The following is a 17962-nucleotide window of genomic DNA, read 5'->3' as shown; positions in this document are numbered from 1 at the left end:
TTGCACAATGAAAGTGCTAAAGATTTAAGATCAATAGTTGATCAATTACATAAATATTTAAGAGCTCTAAAATTATTGGATTTAGATTTGGATAAACTAAGTGAAGTTATGTTGATTAATATTGTTATGCAGAAATTGGATAAAGAATCGCGTAAACAATTTGAAATGACTTTGACGTCAAATGAGCTAACTAATTGGGATACCTTTATAAAATTTATTGAAAAAAGATGTCAAATTTTAGAAAATTTGTAAAGTAATATCGTTTAATCACCAAAATCGAAATTTCCCAAAGTTCTAAATCACGTACTTTAGTAACAAAGGTAAATGACACTTCATCAAAGTGTTCTGTTTGTTGTCTACCAGCAAATCATCCTATCTATAAATGCAAAAGTTTTCTTGATTTAAATGCTGTGAAACGTTTTAATATGGTTAAAAAACTCTCTTTGTGTGTGTTGTGCTTAAAACCAGGGCACAAATTAGCTTTTTGTCGCCAATCTAAGTACTTGTGTAACATCTGCAATGGTAATCATAATTATCTCTTGCACAGACATAGCAAACCTTCGATCGGAGGAGAAAATATTACTCATTCCGAAGCAATTCCTTCGGAGCCGAGGACTAATTTATCCCCAACCAATGTGACTTCGGCCGCTTCACAACTTACTTCCTCTGCCTGCTTACTTATAAAAAATAAAAACGTTCTACTTCCAACTGCAATAGTACTTATTCAGAATATTTATGGCCACTTCTCGAGAGCTAGAGTAATACTAGATAGTGCTTCTCAGGCAAATTTTGTAACAAAGCAGTTTGCTGACAGCGCAAATTTGCGAAAACCAAAAAATAAATACATATTAGGAGGAATTTTTACTTCGATTGAATATGAGGCTGTTGCTAATATCGGCAATTGTAATGGATCTTTCTTTTTATCACAAACCTATTTTGTAATAGATAAAATTACGGATATGGTTCCGGCAACAAATGTTAATTTAGAGAATTTAGAAATTCCACAGGTTATGCTTGGTGATCCGGAATTTACACGGAGTTCCAAAATCGATGCTCTTTTGGGTGCTGAAGCCTTCTTTGAAATTGTCAAGGGTGAACAAATGCGTTCATCTCTAAATTCATTAATATTTCCAAATACTGTATTTGGTTATGTCGCTGGTGGCTATGTAAATACGAACAATCAAAATCTATGTACTAATAATTTATGTAGTTTAGTTTTTTGAAATGAGAATATAGGAAAAGTAATCGAGAAATTCTGGTTAGTGGAAAATATTAGTGAAGAAAATACTATTCTTAGTACTGAAGAAGAGTTTTGCGAGGCGCATTTTAAAGAAACCCACACTAGAAATAAGGATGGTCGATTCGTAGTCAAAATGCCGATGAAAAAGGGTTTGTTGGGTGATTCTAAAGCCTTAGCCAACGTTAGACTTAACCAAACAGTTAAGCGATTACATAAGAATCCCATGATGCAAAATTTATATAAGGAATTTATTTCAGAATATGAAAGTTTGGGTCATATGGAAAAAGTGAATAATGACCTTTGTGAAGGATCGTATTATTTGCCGCATCATGGAGTTTATAAACCTGAAAACTCAACCACAAAATTAAGGGTTGTATTTAATACCTGCGCCCCTAGTACATCGGGACAAAGTTTAAATGATTTGCTTCTTGCTGGAGCAGTGAAAGAAAATATTTTTGAAATAATGACTAGATTTAGGACTTATAAATACGCATTTACGGCAGATATTAAGAAGATGTACCGTCAAATATTAATTGATGAATCACATAGAAATCTGCTAAAAATATTATGGAAGGATAATATGAATGAGTCTCCAATTACTTATCGTCTTAACACTGTCACTTATGGCACAAAATCGGCTCCATTCTTGGCCATTCGTTGTTTGAAGCAACTCGCTTTGGATGAAGCGAAAAAATTTCCGTTAGCTTCGCAAGTTACACTAACAGATGTGTATATGGACGATTTCGTCTCGGGTGCTGTTACTTTAGAAGCAGCCCAGGAATTACAAAGGCAGTTGATACAAATGCTGCAAACTTGTGGCATGGAGCTTCATAAATGGACTTCAAATTCCTCTGAACTCATAAATAATAGCTCTGAGAAAACTAACCAACAATATTTTCTCGTTGATCGACATTCTTCAGTAAAAGCTTTGGGTCTGAATTGGCAACCAAAAGAAGATTATTTTCTTTTTAAGGTAGATTTAAAGATCAAGCCTTTCTACACTAAAAGAGACGTGTTGTCAGTTATCGCTCGTTTATATGATCCATTAGGTCTCGTTGGTCCTGTTATCACAAAGGCCAAAATTCTTATGCAAAAATTATGGATCCAACAATTGAACTAGGAAGATACTCTCCCCCAGTCAATTCAGCCAGAATGGTCGAATTTTGTGACATCTTTGAAAGTCATCGAAAATCTCAAAATTCCTAGACATATCTTGACAGAATCTTATGAAAGAACTGTTATAGTAGGTTATGCTGATGCTTCTGAAGCTGCTTTCGGAACTGTAGTTTACATGAAATCTATTATGGAAGATGGCACAGCTGTCAATAAACTTATTGCCAGTAAATCAAGAGTCGCTCCCATTAAAGTAATTTCGATTCCTCGTTTGGAGTTGTCAGCGTGTCTCCTTCTCTCGCAGTTGATAGAAAGAATTCGTCCTCCTCTTCAGATGCTAATCAGTGAAACAATCTGTTACACAGATTCAACTATTGCACTTGCCTGGATCAAGACACCACCATATAAACTAAAAACTTTTGTTGCTACTCGGGTATCAAAGATACAAACTCTCACAGAAAACTTCCAGTGGAAACATATTTCTTCCCAACTTAATCCTGCAGATATAATATCTAGAGGTTTGAACCCTCATGAAATCTTAACCAATGACTTATGGTGGTGTGGTCCTGACTATTTACCGGACTCTAAAAATTATTCTAGTGTTGAACTTGATGAGTCTGCAATTTCAGATGAACAATATCTGACTGAACTTAAATCACAGTCAAACATTAGTTTATCTTCTGTAAATAATATTTCATTTCTTGAGGATTTTTTAGCCATAAGTAATAACTATGTAAAATTAATTCGTGTATTTAGTTTTATTTGCAGGTTTTTATTCAATATTAAGAATAAAACAAAAATTACTGGTCCAATCACAAATAGTGAATTGGAAAGAGCAAAAAAGAAATTAATGGAGATTATTCAGGTAAGTGAATTTTTTTAAGAGATAAAGGTCCTAAAAAACGGAGAAACTTTGAAGAAGGTCCTATAAGTCATTTAAATGCTTTTTTAGATGCAGACAATTTAAGAGTAGGTGGTATATTGGTTCATGCAGATGTTAGTTATAATCATGAACATCAGATAATACTGCCTAAAAAGCACAAAATTACCACTCTAATTTTCTAGTATTATCACTTAAAGAACTTTCACGCAGGACCTCAATCATTATTACATTTTGTTCGGCAAGAATTTTGGCCCATTAGAGGCAAAAATATCGCAAGAAAGGTTGTGCGTAACTGTATAACTTGTTTTAGGTGCAAACCTACTCCCTTAAAGGCCTTATCACACGGCCAAATACCGTCAGCACTTCCGTTTACAAACGACCACGAAAGTGTAGACGAAGTGTACGTCACTTGAGCATTTGCTGTCTGGTAAACCTAAAAAGAAAGGTGTACTTTATGGTGTATTTATCGCTCTTTTTTGCATTGCTTCTACTTAGTGAATACCTGCAGTTTTCTCATTCATATCTCGTTGGATTCTGTTGCTCGAGTTGTTGGAATCTGTTGAATTGCTCGGTGCAAAATGGATTTTGCTGAGACAGCGCTATTGTGCATTATCCTGGGAACAGTGCTGAAAGAAAGAGACACCGAAAAGAAAATTGTGGTCTCGGAAATGGCTGCTTAGACGTAGACAGAAAGGCTGCTATGAAAATCGAATGAGAGAATTGGCTTTGGAGGTAAGCAAAAAATTAGCTTGCATTTTTTATATAAATTGTTTGATAATTTTACGGAATGATGCAGCTATAAAATGAATTCTCTATTATTATCTTTGATTAGAAAATGCACTGTCCTTGCTTAGTTGAGTAATTTTTTAATTAATTTATTTGCAATACCTAAGATATGCATTCCAGATTTGTCTATTGATTATTTACTTTTAAGGAATTTTAATTATTAGCACATTTTGTATTAATGAACAGAATTGATATTGTTTGAATATTCAAACCATTTAGTCATTAAGAATAATGTTATATTTAATAAATCTGTGCATGGATAATCTTAAAGTAGTTCAGTCTTAAAAATTAGAATTGCATTTTTCAATTTAGGATGCTGAAGGTTATAGAAGATGGCTAAGAATGAACACAGCATCATTCGAGTATCTTCTATCATTGGTATCACCTTATATTTCTGGAAGAGATACGAACATGAGAATAGCCATCACTGCAGGTGAAAAACTTGCTGTGACCCTGAGATACCTTGCATCTGGTGAGATTTTTTTTCACTTCTTACATTACTCTTTACATTAAAAAGGTTATTATTTAGGTTAGGTTAGTTGGTTTTTATGGCGCATTTTAATATTTAAATAACAAATATTTGTTTCCTCATCTTTATCTCTCACAATCCAGTTTTTCCCCAAAAAATATATGGTTTTTTTTCTCTCTATATTTGCATAATATAATTAAAATAGCATCTTTGATTTTTTTTAAATGCTTGCAAATAATTTTCAAAAATTTAAATTTTATTATTGTAGTTATCAAAGATGAGGTATCTTCAGATATTGGATGAATAATGGATAATATAAACCACAAATTCGATTTGTATGTTGCACGTAGTATTTTTATATTGTGTTAATGAAATAATACAAATTAGCAGCATGTTTTTTATGTTCATTTACCTTTATAGGTGAAACACAAAGCTCCCTATCTTTCCAATTTCGAATTGCCCAAAACACTATATCAGGTATGTTGAATTTATTTGTACTTCCCTGTATCATTTTTTACCGCTTAAAATTTATATATTTCAAATTCTATTTTTGAATTTTCTTAGGCAATATAAAATTGGTGTGCAATGCACTTGTGAAAGTGTTAAGCCGAAATCGTCTGCATGTGCCGTCAACAAAGACTGAATGGGAAGCTGTGAGCGCCGATTTTTACACTATGTGGCCATTTCCTCAGTGCATTGGTGCTCTGGATGGAAAACATATAAAAATTTCTCCTCCTCCAAACTCTGGCTCACTTTACTATAATTACAAAGGGGGACTTTAGTATTGTGTTAATGGCTTTAGTTGATGCTAATTTAAAATTTCTTTTTGTAGATGTAGGGACAAACGGTAGAATAAGTGATGGGGGTGTATGGGGAAAATGTAAATTAAAGTCAGCTCTGGATAAAAATGCATTAAATATTCCGGTGGCGAATACTTTACCATTAACTAAAACTAAAGTGCCTTATGTAATTGTTGCTGATGATGCTTTTCCTCTGTCATTCAATCTCATGAAACCTTATCCTGGCAGAGGCTTGAATGAAGAGGAAAGGATTTTCAATTATCGTTTGTCTCGAGCACGGAGGGTTTCAGAAAATGCATTCGGAATTCTTGCTGATCGATTTCAGATTTTCAAGCAGAGAATTCTAACAACTCCAATGAATGCTACAAAAATAGTTTTGTCATGTTGTGCTCTACACAACTTTTTAATCTCTAATAATTCAAACATTTATATACCACCCTGTAGTATTGATGTAGAATTAATTGAGAATAAAGAAATTCAAAGTGGTGACTGTGGAGGCATTATGCATCTGAAGCCTTTGTTCCATTGTTAAAGAGAAAAGGTAACCCTGGACAAATTGCTAAAGATATACGTCAAAAGTTCTGTACATATTTTATTGGAGTTGGTGCCGTTAAATGGCAGAACGATATGTGCCTTTTACATTAATTTTTACATGTATTGTCTATTGTATATATTGTATCATTAAATCTGTTACATAATAAAACTTTTTATTGCTGTACTCATTTTCATGAAGTTTTGTTATAAATGAAAAGCCTGATAATTTGAATTAAAAAAATTGCAACTATTATTGCTATCTTATCAAACTTGCAGATAAACCCTGAAGCCTGTGCAATGAAATTCCAACTTCTATTGGCCTATTTATTTTGAGCTAAAAAGTTATTGTATTAGTTGAAATTAAATCATGAATATAATAAGGATTGTAAAATCAAACCAAGTTGTACATTTATCAAATTTGAAAATGTTTTTCCTGCAATTTTTCCTCTGAATGTCTTTTTCAGTGTTGATCTTATTGTATCATTCAACTGGTTGCAATGGTTATTAAAATTTGTAACAATGAATTTTGTAAAATAATAATGGTATTTTTTTATTATTCTTAGTAACAGTTTTGTTGTTGATTTTTGCAATAATAATATAACAAGCAAAAACACTTTTTACTGCATCTGCACAAATCATTTAATAAATATTGTTAAATTTTAATGTAATTCAGCATTTAGTCTCACACTAACTTCAAAAATTACTCTTTTAAAAAAATTAACTACAGATCCTTTTTTTTTTTTTAATGCTTCAAATCTTCGTTAATTTTTTTCTATGGATTGTTCTCAATGCCAATACATAATCAGAAATAGATGCATCATTCCAAATTAACTGGTAATTTGTTAAATTTAAAAGAAGCCTGAATTTTATTGTTAATCGTACAAAAGGTGATTTAATTTTTTGGTAATGATAAAAGTATGATCATTTTTTGGTTTTTTTCAAAATCAAATATGTTTTACAATAGATGCTCCTGCAGTGTTGCAGGAATTAAAAAGTATTAATTATCTTATTGTAGTAATAATTTAAAATTTCAAAAATACACATTTAAAATTAATTTTAAAAAATAAGGCGTTATAATAAACATCCCATGCTTAGAAAATAAACAGGCGCAAATGTATATGAATGTTAAAAATGCTTAATTTTTGAAGCATTTTCTCACTATGCACTATTTAAATAGAAAAAGTATTTTTTTTTTTTTTTTTACATTAAAAAGATGAAACAGTTGCAGAATCATTCATATCTTATGATTCCCTCAAATGTACTATATGGTAACTATTTCAAGGTTAAAAAACATAATTAATCCTTATTACTTTTCACATTAACATAGGATTTTAAATTTTTAAATTATATAGAGGCTGTTAATGAACTATTCAAGTAATTACCATTATCAAAAGATTCAATATGTTTAAAATATATTTCACAAAAAGAAAACATTTCACATGAACATTTTTTTTTATTCATGAAAATATATCTGGCTGGATTTCACCAAACTCCATGACTAGTTCAAAAATCCTTCGGGTGAACTGTTCCCCATACGGTGGTGCCAGTTTTTTTACAGTGGAAACAACAAGTTGTCCCACCGCATGGGGAACAGATTCCGAAGCTTCACTTTTTTTTTTTTTTTAGTTCTGCCGACACCATTCGAAGAACGTCTTCTCCAACATTTGTCTGGCGGCGTCTTTTCGGAGGAGGACCTACACTGATATTGCTTGATTCAGCAACTCTCTTCTGCGGAGTTGCTACCGAAGACTCTGGGCAATTTTCTTCGTATTCGGGCTCTGGCACAAAGTGATCCTCTGTTTCCTCCACAGAAATCTAAAAATAATTATGTTTTACTATACATTGAAAAATTAATCTAAGGATATATTTAAATGCGCATAGAAATGCCCATGTGAAGAATAAAGGTACCACCCAATTCCTTCAAGAGATTAGATGCTTGACCCTTCTCTAATATTAATCGATTGATATGTATACGGTTAATATGTATAATCACAAATGAAAACTAATAATCAATACGGAAATAATAAGTTAGGAGCTAACTGGCCGCATTAACCCTCTTGTCTAATTTAATGAATAATACAATTATATAACCTGTGTATGGTTCAATATAGTAAATAAATTGCATCCCAATTTTTAAAATAGTTAAACTTTTTTTATGCGTTTCATATTTTTCAAATATTTTAGCTGGGATTAAAAGAAAAAATAATTCAGCAAAATAGATGAGATGCTTATAATTTGTGTTACATATACATACAGAATTTTTTTGTACATATTTAAAAGAATTTTAAAAATTGATTAAATGCCACCTTTCTGCATTATCATAAAATGTATTCGTATAAAACGTTTTTTGATCACAATATCATACTGAGAAACATAGAATATTTCACCTACCTGATGTTAAGTGGTCCTCATCTTCGGGCCATCTCCTTAGCATTTCTATTCTAATAGATTCATACAATGTTTTTTTAGCATAATGCGCATCTAGTGGATTCCAAAGAGCCGGCTTCTCCTGAACAAGGTCAATGAGAGCCGACTCTTTTTCATTCGACCACAATATTTATTTATTTATTGCCATTTTGGATAAGGATGATGTTGTTGGTGGGCATTCACACTCAAAAATGGACTACTTTTCACAAAGTAGTTGGCGTCAGTCGCGCTATTCTTGGCACACTACGTCACTATCGAAGTTTGACATGATTGGTTGAATTTCTTTTGCAAACGATATTTCCGTCGCTATCATCAACATTTTCAAGCTGGTCAAAAAATGCTCACGATGACGGAAAACTTGCTTGACCGGTTGCCTGCGGGGAAAAACGGAAAATTGACCACGAAAGTGCTGACGGTATTTGGCCGTGCTGACGGTAAGGCCGTGTGATAAGGCCTTAAGGCCTTATCACACGGCGAAATACCGTCAGCACTTTCGCACACATTTAAATATATCCTTAGATTAATTTTTCAATGTATAGTAAAACATAATTATTTTTAGATTTCTGTGGAGGAAACAGAGGATCACTTTGTGCCAGAGCCCGAATACGAAGAAAATTGCCCAGAGTCTTCGGTAGCAACTCCGCAGAAGAGAGTTGCTGAATCAAGCAATATCAGTGTAGGTCCTCCTCCGAAAAGACGCCGCCAGACAAATGTTGGAGAAGACGTTCTTCGAATGGTGTCGGCAGAACTAAAAAAAAAAAAAAAAGTGAAGCTTCGGAATCTGTTCCCCATGCGGTGGGACAACTTGTTGTTTCCACTGTAAAAAAACTGGCACCACCGTATGGGGAACAGTTCACCCGAAGGATTTTTGAACTAGTCATGGAGTTTGGTGAAATCCAGCCAGATATATTTTCATGAATAAAAAAAAAATGTTCATGTGAAATGTTTTCTTTTTGTGAAATATATTTTAAACATATTGAATCTTTTGATAATGGTAATTACTTGAATAGTTCATTAACAGCCTCTATATAATTTAAAAATTTAAAATCCTATGTTAATGTGAAAAGTAATAAGGATTAATTATGTTTTTTAACCTTGAAATAGTTACCATATAGTACATTTGAGGGAATCATAAGATATGAATGATTCTGCAACTGTTTCATCTTTTTAATGTAAAAAAAAAAAAAATACTTTTTCTATTTAAATAGTGCATAGTGAGAAAATGCTTCAAAAATTAAGCATTTTTAACATTCATATACATTTGCGCCTGTTTATTTTCTAAGCATGGGATGTTTATTATAACGCCTTATTTTTTAAAATTAATTTTAAATGTGTATTTTTGAAATTTTAAATTATTACTACAATAAGATAATTTTAATACTTTTTAATTCCTGCAACACTGCAGGAGCATCTATTGTAAAACATATTTGATTTTGAAAAAAACAAAAAACGATCATACTTTTATCATTACCAAAAAATTAAATCACCTTTTGTACGATTAACAATAAAATTCAGGCTTCTTTTAAATTTAACAAATTACCAGTTAATTTGGAATGATGCATCTATTTCTGATTATGTATTGGCATTGAGAACAATCCATAGAAAAAAATTAACGAAGATTTGAAGCATTAAAAAAAAAAAAAAGGCTCTGTAGTTAATTTTTTTTAAAAGAGTTAATTTTGAAGTTAGTGTGAGACTAAATGCTGAATTACCTTAAAATTTAACAAATTTATTAAATGATTTGTGCAGATGCAGTAAAAAGTGTTTTTGCTTGTTATATTATTATTGCAAAAATTAACAACAAAACTGTTACTAAGAATAATAAAAAAAATACCTTTATTATTTTACAAAATTCATTGTTACAAATTTAATAACCATTGTAACCAGTTGAATGATACAATAAGATCAACACTGAAAAAGACATTCAGAGGAAAAATTGCAGAAAAAACATTTTCAAATTTGATAAATGTACAACTTGGTTTGATTTTACAATCCTTATTATATTCATGGTTTAATTTCAACTAATACAATAACTTTTTAGCTCAAAATAAATAGGCCGATAGAAGTTGGAATTTCATTGCACAGGCTTCAGGGTTTATCTGCAAGTTTGATAAGATAGCAATAATAGTTGCAATTTTTTTTAATTCAAATTATCAGGCTTTTCATTTATAACAAAACTTCATGAAAATGAGTACAGCAATAAAAAGTTTTATTATGTAACAGATTTAATGATACAATATATACAATAGACAATACATGTAAAAATTAATGTAAAAGGCACATATCGTTCTGCCATTTAACGGCACCAACTCCATTAAAATATGTACAGAATTGACGTATATCTTTAGCAATTTGTCCAGGGTTACCTTTTCTCTTTAACAATGGAACAAAGGCTTCAGATGCATAATGCCTCCACAGTCACCACTTTGAATTTCTTTATTCTCAATTAATTCTACATCAATACTACAGGGTGGTATATAAATGTTTGAATTATTAGAGATTAAAAAGTTGTGTAGAGCACAACATGACAAAACTATTTTTGTAGCATTCATTGGAGTTGTTAGAATTCTCTGCTTGAAAATCTGAAATCGAGCAGCAAGAATTCCGAATGCATTTTCTGAAACCCTCCGTGCTCGAGACAAACGATAATTGAAAATCCTTTCCTCTTCATTCAAGCCTCTGCCAGGATAAGGTTTCATGAGATTGAATGACAGAGGAAAAGCATCATCAGCAACAATTACATAAGGCACTTTAGTTTTAGTTAATGGTAAAGTATTCGCCACCGGAATATTTAATGCATTTTTATCCAGAGCTGACTTTAATTTACATTTTCCCCATACACCCCCATCACTTATTCTACCGTTTGTCCCTACATCTACAAAAAGAAATTTTAAATTAGCATCAACTAAAGCCATTAACACAATACTAAAGTCCCCCTTTGTAATTATAGTAAAGTGAGCCAGAGTTTGGAGGAGGAGAAATTTTTATATGTTTTCCATCCAGAGCACCAATGCACTGAGGAAATGGCCACATAGTGTAAAAATCGGCGCTCACAGCTTCCCATTCAGTCTTTGTTGACGGCACATGCAGACGATTTCGGCTTAACACTTTCACAAGTGCATTGCACACCAATTTTATATTGCCTAAGAAAATTCAAAAATAGAATTTGAAATATATAAATTTTAAGCGGTAAAAAATGATACAGGGAAGTACAAATAAATTCAACATACCTGATATAGTGTTTTGGGCAATTCGAAATTGGAAAGATAGGGAGCTTTGTGTTTCACCTATAAAGGTAAATGAACATAAAAAACATGCTGCTAATTTGTATTATTTCATTAACACAATATAAAAATACTACGTGCAACATACAAATCGAATTTGTGGTTTATATTATCCATTATTCATCCAATATCTGAAGATACCTCATCTTTGATAACTACAATAATAAAATTTAAATTTTTGAAAATTATTTGCAAGCATTTAAAAAAAATCAAAGATGCTATTTTAATTATATTATGCAAATATAGAGAGAAAAAAAACCATATATTTTTTGGGGAAAAACTGGATTATGAGAGATAAAGATGAGGAAACAAATATTTGTTATTTAAATATTAAAATGCGCCATAAAAACCAACTAATCTAACCTAAATATTAAAATGCTTGTCTTTTTAATTTAAAGAGTAATGTAATAAGTGAAAAAAAATCTCACCAGATGCAAGGTATCTCAGGGTCACAGCAAGTTTTTCACCTGCAGTGATGGCTATTTTCATGTTCGTATCTCTTCCAGAAATATAAGGTGATACCAATGATAGAAGATACTCGAATGATGCTGTGTTCATTCTTAGCCATCTTCTATAACCTTCAGCATCCTAAATTGAAAAATGCAATTCTAATTTTTAAGACTGAACTACTTTAAGATTATCCATGCACAGATTTATTAAATATAACATTATTCTTAATGATTAAATGGTTTGAATATTCAAACAATATCAATTCTGTTCATTAATACAAAATGTGCTAATAATTAAAATTACTTAAAAGTAAATAATCAATAGACAAATCTGGAATGCATATCTTAGGTATTGCAAATAAATTAATTAAAAAATTACTCAACTAAGCAAGGACAGTGCATTTTCTAAGCAAAGATAATAATAGAGAATTCATTTTATAGCTGCACCATTCCGTAAAATTATCAAACAATTATATAAAAAATGCAAGCTAATTTTTTGCTTACCTCCAAAGCCAATTCTCTCATTAGATTTTCATAGCAGCCTTTCTGTCTACGTCTAAGCAACCATTTCCGAGACTACAATTTTCTTTTCGGTTTCTCTTTTTCTTTCAGCACTGTTCCCAGGATAATGCACAATAGCGCTGTCTCAGCAAAATCCATTTTGCACAGAGCAATTCAACAGAATCCAACAATTCGAGCAACAGAATCCAACGAGATATGAATGAGAAAACTGCAGGTATTCACTAAGTAGAAGCAGTGCGAAAAAGAGCAATAAATACACCATAAAGTACACCTTTCTTTTTAGGTTTACCAGACAGCAAATGCTCAAGTGACGTACACTTCGTCTACACTTTCGTGGTCGTTTGTAAACGAAAGTGCTGACGGTATTTGGCCGTGTGATAAGGCCTTTAGACCAATTAATGGGGAATTTACCTCCAGAGCGAGTAAATCCCAACCCTGTATTTTCTAACACAGGTGTAGACTTTTGCGGTCCATTTTTGATAAGGTACAAAAATCAAAGAAAGGGTAAGTTACATAAGGTGTATGTAGCTATTTTCGCTTGCCTAGTTACTAAGGCTATACATCTTGAAATAGTTTTTGACCTGACATCACAAGCATTTATTGCTTGCCTGAAAAGATTCTTCTCACGTCGAGGGAAATGCTCAACCTTATTTAGTGATAAGAGTAAAAGCTTTATAGGAGCCAACAAAGAATTGAAAAAACTCGCTTCACTTGTTAATTTTCCTGATGAAATTTTATCAAGGTTTTTGGCAATGGAAAATATTTCCTGGAAATTTCTTCCCCCTCGAGCCCCTAATTTTGGAGGACTCTGGGAGTCTGGAGTTAAGTCCTTCAAGCATCATCTAAAAAGAACTGTTGCTGATGCAAAATTATTTTATGAGGAATTTTTAACTGTTATTACTCAAATAGAAGGCATCCTTAACTCAAGACCTATTCCACCTTTTAAATGGTGTCTTGGAAAAATAAGCCAAGTTATACCCGGACAGGACGGCAAAATTCGTGTTGTAATTGTCAAAACTAAAAATGGTCATTTTAAAAGACCAATCTCTAAAATTTGCCTCCTACCCATTGAGACTTGATTTTCTAATCTGTACATAAAAAAAAACTGTATATTGTCCTGTACATATTCAAATATTTATTTTCTATTTTTCATATTTAATTGTACATTTATGGTTCATACTTATTTATATTTCTATGCCTTTTTTTATATATATTTTCATATTTGAACTCAAAAAAAAAATTATTTTGTTGTATATTGTTGATTATAACTTTGAATCTTGAATTGTAACTTGTGTTGCATAATTACGCAACGCGGGGCGGAATGTTACCGCCTTGTTGGCGCTTTTTGTAAAGAATGTAGCAAACATACGCTGGCTTGGCTTCAGCGATAAAATAATTGTAACTCTGTTGACATGGGAGCAGCTTTCAGAAACAGTTTCGTACTCAGTCGTTGCGGGGTCGTCGAACCTCGATGAAATAAAAGGTTGGCTTTCGAATTGTCGTTTTATTTTAAATAAGAATACAGTCCACTTATTAAAAAATTAAATGAACCAGCTTAAACTTATGGTAAATTCGTACCAATGTTTATTTTGAAAGTTGTACAAGTTCATCTTAGATTGAAATTATTTTTGACCGAATATATTGCGGCAAAATTTAGCTCTGGTTGCTGTATGGTGAAGTAAATGTGGCCGTTTGATATCATGTCTGACATCTAGGGTGTTTCTATCTATCTATCTTTGATAATGAAAATCTGTGGTTGTACAGTGTTTCATAAATAATAAAAAGAATATCTAAATTTTGAGTTTCGATAATAATATGTTTACTTCCAGTAGAGATGCATAATCCACGATTTTTTGAATAACAAATAATATTGCTATTGTTATTTTTAAATATGCGTTCCAAATATCTGTTATTTTAATCATATTATTAATTAAAAATTATGACTTAATATTAAATATAAAATTTATTAATTGTAATTAATACATAATTTACTAATTTAATTAACGTGTAATTGAATTAATTTATCTGTTTCAGCTTACTTCTTAAATTTTTTTTTCTCAAAACTATTTATTTAATTTATTTATTAGAGTGAACCACTTTCTGGAAAAGATGAGTTAAAAATATATGTCATTTCTTTAAAATGTTTACTTTAGTCCTATATTCTACCAATAGATGGCGCCAGCAGTAAACAGAGTACATGTATTCAAAGTCAATCATGTCACGAGCGATTAAAAATGATCTGTATGGAATAGCGCATCATCAAATACGAATATCGGTCACTCCCGTAAAGTGGAGCGGTGACTTCGCACTTTCCAGTGAAGCCTCGCACTTTTCGGTGAAATCACCGCTCCGATAAAGTTCAGTGCTATGCAATTCAATGATACGATACGATAATTCCAATAACCGGTCCGTTCAATTTTCAATCCAATCACAGATTTCTTTCGAGAGCTTCCATTGGACAGATCGTATCGATTCTTACTTTCCAGTAAAGTCACCGCTCCGGCAAATTTCAGTGATATCGTATCGATTGTTATTTTCTATCGTGATCCAAAACCTGTAATCGAAATATCATCAGTACGATCGTATCAAGGATTTGAATCACTCCCCTCTTTGCAAAGTATTGATCACTTGTATTTGTGACTTTTTGATATTGATTACGTAATAACCGCTCTGAAAATATTCGTCAAAAAGGATTTGAAAATCATTTAAAATACTGTTAGATATAGTGCTCCTTTGAGAAAGTTCTGAAATAAAAGTATCACATATTACATTATGAACATTAAAACACTAATTAAGAATGATTGATTTTCGTCTAAGCAAGCTTCTTCTTCTTTCTTTTCAGCAAAGTTGTACTTTCTTTATATTTCCTATTATCAGTAATATAATTGGCTTCAGTTTCAATATCTTGGAAGTTTTTCCTAATTCCAATATGAAATCTGATAAGGGTTTAAGGAGGGATGAGCACCATACAGCTATCAATTCAAGAAGATTAAAAATAAAATAGAATGTTACAGAGAAAATACAACAGAGGAAAATTAATAAAAAAACATTAGCGTCTTATTTTGGTAACAGTTTTAACACTGAAAGATTTGTAAATTATAGTTATAAATTTCACAAATGGCAAATATAATTTTAAAGCTTAACATTTAAAATAAACTAACAAAGCTTTCACTTATAAAGCTTTAAATGATATAATTGCAAAACACAATATTTCATGCCAATGTAAATTCATTATTGTCATATTAACAATCTGTTCTTTCTGGTTATTAAATTTATAACTAAATTAATCGTTTTAAAAGATTCATGGAATTTAGCTTATTAAAAAGAGAAAGTGTTAAAATGTATCAAATGTACGATTAATGAATAAATATTTCATTGATTTTTACCCAAAATCGCAGTAATTGATTTAATGATCGTGCGGAAAAGAGTAAAATCGTGTTATTTCCGACAGTTAAAATTGTTATATTGGACAAGAAATTATCACGACATATATATTTATAACTGCTTCGATATCCAATTCAATTCATGATCAAAATGTTCACGATATTCAAATACATTAAATGCACATTTCTATTTTATCATGAACATTTATTATTAATTGTGTTTGCAAATCTTTCTTAAAAATAGTTTTTAAAAAAATCATGTTTTTATAAGAAAATAATCATTACAACAAATCTTTGTAAAATAATAAGACTTCATACCTCTTTCAAAGCAGTTTCAGTTTCATAGCAGCTATTTTTCAATGTTTCGCATCACTTTTGTTCTTATCGTTTACATTTTTGTTCCTAAATCTTTGCTTTTATCCCTGTCTTGAACACTTGACGGTTAGAGATATTTGTCCAATGGGAGTTGAAACCTCATTTCCCTTGAGCATAAATTTAGGAGAGTCAGCTAACTTTAACTTCCTTTTTCACAGATATGGAGGCATCATCAAATTACAAGACCCTTCCAGCTCGTAAATGTGCCCCTACGTAAAAAGAAGAAATGCTCACGGTGCCTCAGCTTCGTTTACTGTAAATGCTTCTGAACATTATTAAAAAGATTTATTCGCCGAGTGCGCACATTTTACATAAGAGGACGAACACACAAGAGAGTCTATATACTTTTTCTAGCATTGAATTAAAATTAAAAAATAATTAAAATAAAGTATTACATTTTGCTACAAAATAATTATATATACAGTACACTCCCGATTATCCGCGGAATTGGGTGGCGCGGCCGCAGCGGATAACAAAAATCGCGGATAATCCGAAAAAAGCAAAAAACAGGTATAGCAAAAGAGAAAACAGTCATTCCAATTTTGAAAAATCATTTTATGTACAATAAAACGTAAAATAAACAGCAGGAAAAGTTTAACTAACGCTTAATATTTTAGTATATCACACAAACTAACCTAAAATGCATTTTGTTAATAAAACAGAAAAGTGCTTTGTACTTACGAGAGGCGTCAAGGATACACAGAAAAATTAATACATATGTACTGTTTTAATACTATTGTTGACGCCAATATGTCAGCAGAACGCTCCGCCTACTAAATTTGTAGCGCCACCAAGTGGTGAAATCATATAACCGGGGAGTGTGTGTGAAAACCCGAGAGAGAGGGTGTGCCAGGAGTGTTGAGAATAAATAAAGAGAGATACAGTCCACGAGTTTGTGTTTCATTTATATGTGATTGAATTTTCTAAAAACTGAGCTATCGATGGCCATAACATGGTCCAGTTAGCCGGAGACGTCTATGCATCTATTGTATAGTGATTCATCATTTGAAATGCGTGATTTATTAGTGGAGATATCGTCGATGATGACGATATTGGTGCGAAAATACCAAGAATGAGAATTCTATTGTGGATAACTGGTCTCGAGTGACAGCAGTCCCAGCAAAGAGGTATGGGCAGTATTATCCTTTGAGTTATTAACTAATTAATTTCCCGAGTTGAAGTTAATTTTATTTTTAATGAGTCATAATTAATTTCCCGAGATGAAGTTAATTTTGTTTTTGATGAGTTATAATTAATTTCCCGAGTTGAAGTTAATTTTATTTTTAATGAGTCATAATTAATTTCCCGAGATGAAGTTAATTTTGTTTTTGATGAGTTACAATTAATTTCCCGAGATGAAGTTAATTTTGTTTTTGATGAGTTATAATTAATTTCCCGAGTTGAAGTTAATTTTATTTTTAATGAGTCATAATTAATTTCCCGAGATGAAGTTAATTTTGTTTTTGATGAGTTACAATTAATTTTCCGAGACGAAGTTAATTTTGTTTTTGATGAGTTACAATTAATTTTCCGAGACGAAGTTAATTTTGTTTTAATGAGTTTAGAATAAAATTGTGATAATATTATTCTCGTGAATTGTTTTGAAATATATATTTAAAATGGCGGGTTTAGCAAAATTAAAGAAAGATAAATTAAAACTCGTTGCCGAGGAGATAGGTTTGGTTGTTGCGGAAGGC

At 31.5% G+C, this 17962-nt stretch overlaps 2 protein-coding genes and 2 pseudogenes across 2 annotated transcripts; 3 read left to right on the top strand and 1 right to left on the bottom strand.

The window, feature by feature from the left end:
- The first annotated feature begins 1373 nt into the window (after positions 1 to 1373).
- Positions 1374 to 5064, top strand: LOC129971881 (uncharacterized). Its single transcript, XM_056085858.1, has 6 exons — positions 1374 to 2294; positions 2361 to 3035; positions 4335 to 4494; positions 4760 to 4773; positions 4912 to 4968; positions 5056 to 5064. Exons 1-6 carry the CDS (start codon positions 1374 to 1376, stop codon positions 5062 to 5064), a joined length of 1836 nt encoding a protein of 611 aa, XP_055941833.1.
- A 65-nt stretch (positions 5065 to 5129) lies between these two features.
- LOC129971880 (uncharacterized) lies at positions 5130 to 5823 on the top strand (annotated as a pseudogene).
- A 4804-nt stretch (positions 5824 to 10627) lies between these two features.
- LOC129971879 (uncharacterized) lies at positions 10628 to 11300 on the bottom strand (annotated as a pseudogene).
- A 1605-nt stretch (positions 11301 to 12905) lies between these two features.
- On the top strand, positions 12906 to 13586 carry LOC129971878 (uncharacterized). The gene has a single exon (XM_056085857.1). The coding sequence runs from the start codon at positions 12906 to 12908 to the stop codon at positions 13584 to 13586; it is 681 nt and encodes a 226-aa protein (XP_055941832.1).
- Positions 13587 to 17962: the final 4376 nt, after the last annotated feature.

Source organism: Argiope bruennichi, chromosome 6 (assembly GCF_947563725.1).
Source record: "Argiope bruennichi chromosome 6, qqArgBrue1.1, whole genome shotgun sequence".
NCBI classification, from domain to species: Eukaryota; Metazoa; Arthropoda; class Arachnida; order Araneae; family Araneidae; genus Argiope; species Argiope bruennichi.
This window is presented reverse-complemented; position numbering and strand designations above follow the sequence as displayed.

Coding starts and splice junctions, on each gene's coding strand:
- LOC129971881 (XM_056085858.1), top strand. CDS start 1,374: ATGCCGATGAAAAAGGGTTTGTTGGGTGATTCTAAAGCCTTAGCCAAC. Junction 2,295..2,360: donor TATATGATCCATTAGGTCTC/GTTGGTCCTGTT, acceptor CAATTGAACTAG/GAAGATACTCTCCCCCAGTC. Junction 3,036..4,334: donor CAAACATTAGTTTATCTTCT/GTAAATAATATT, acceptor TTTTCAATTTAG/GATGCTGAAGGTTATAGAAG.
- LOC129971878 (XM_056085857.1), top strand. CDS start 12,906: ATGGGGAATTTACCTCCAGAGCGAGTAAATCCCAACCCTGTATTTTCT.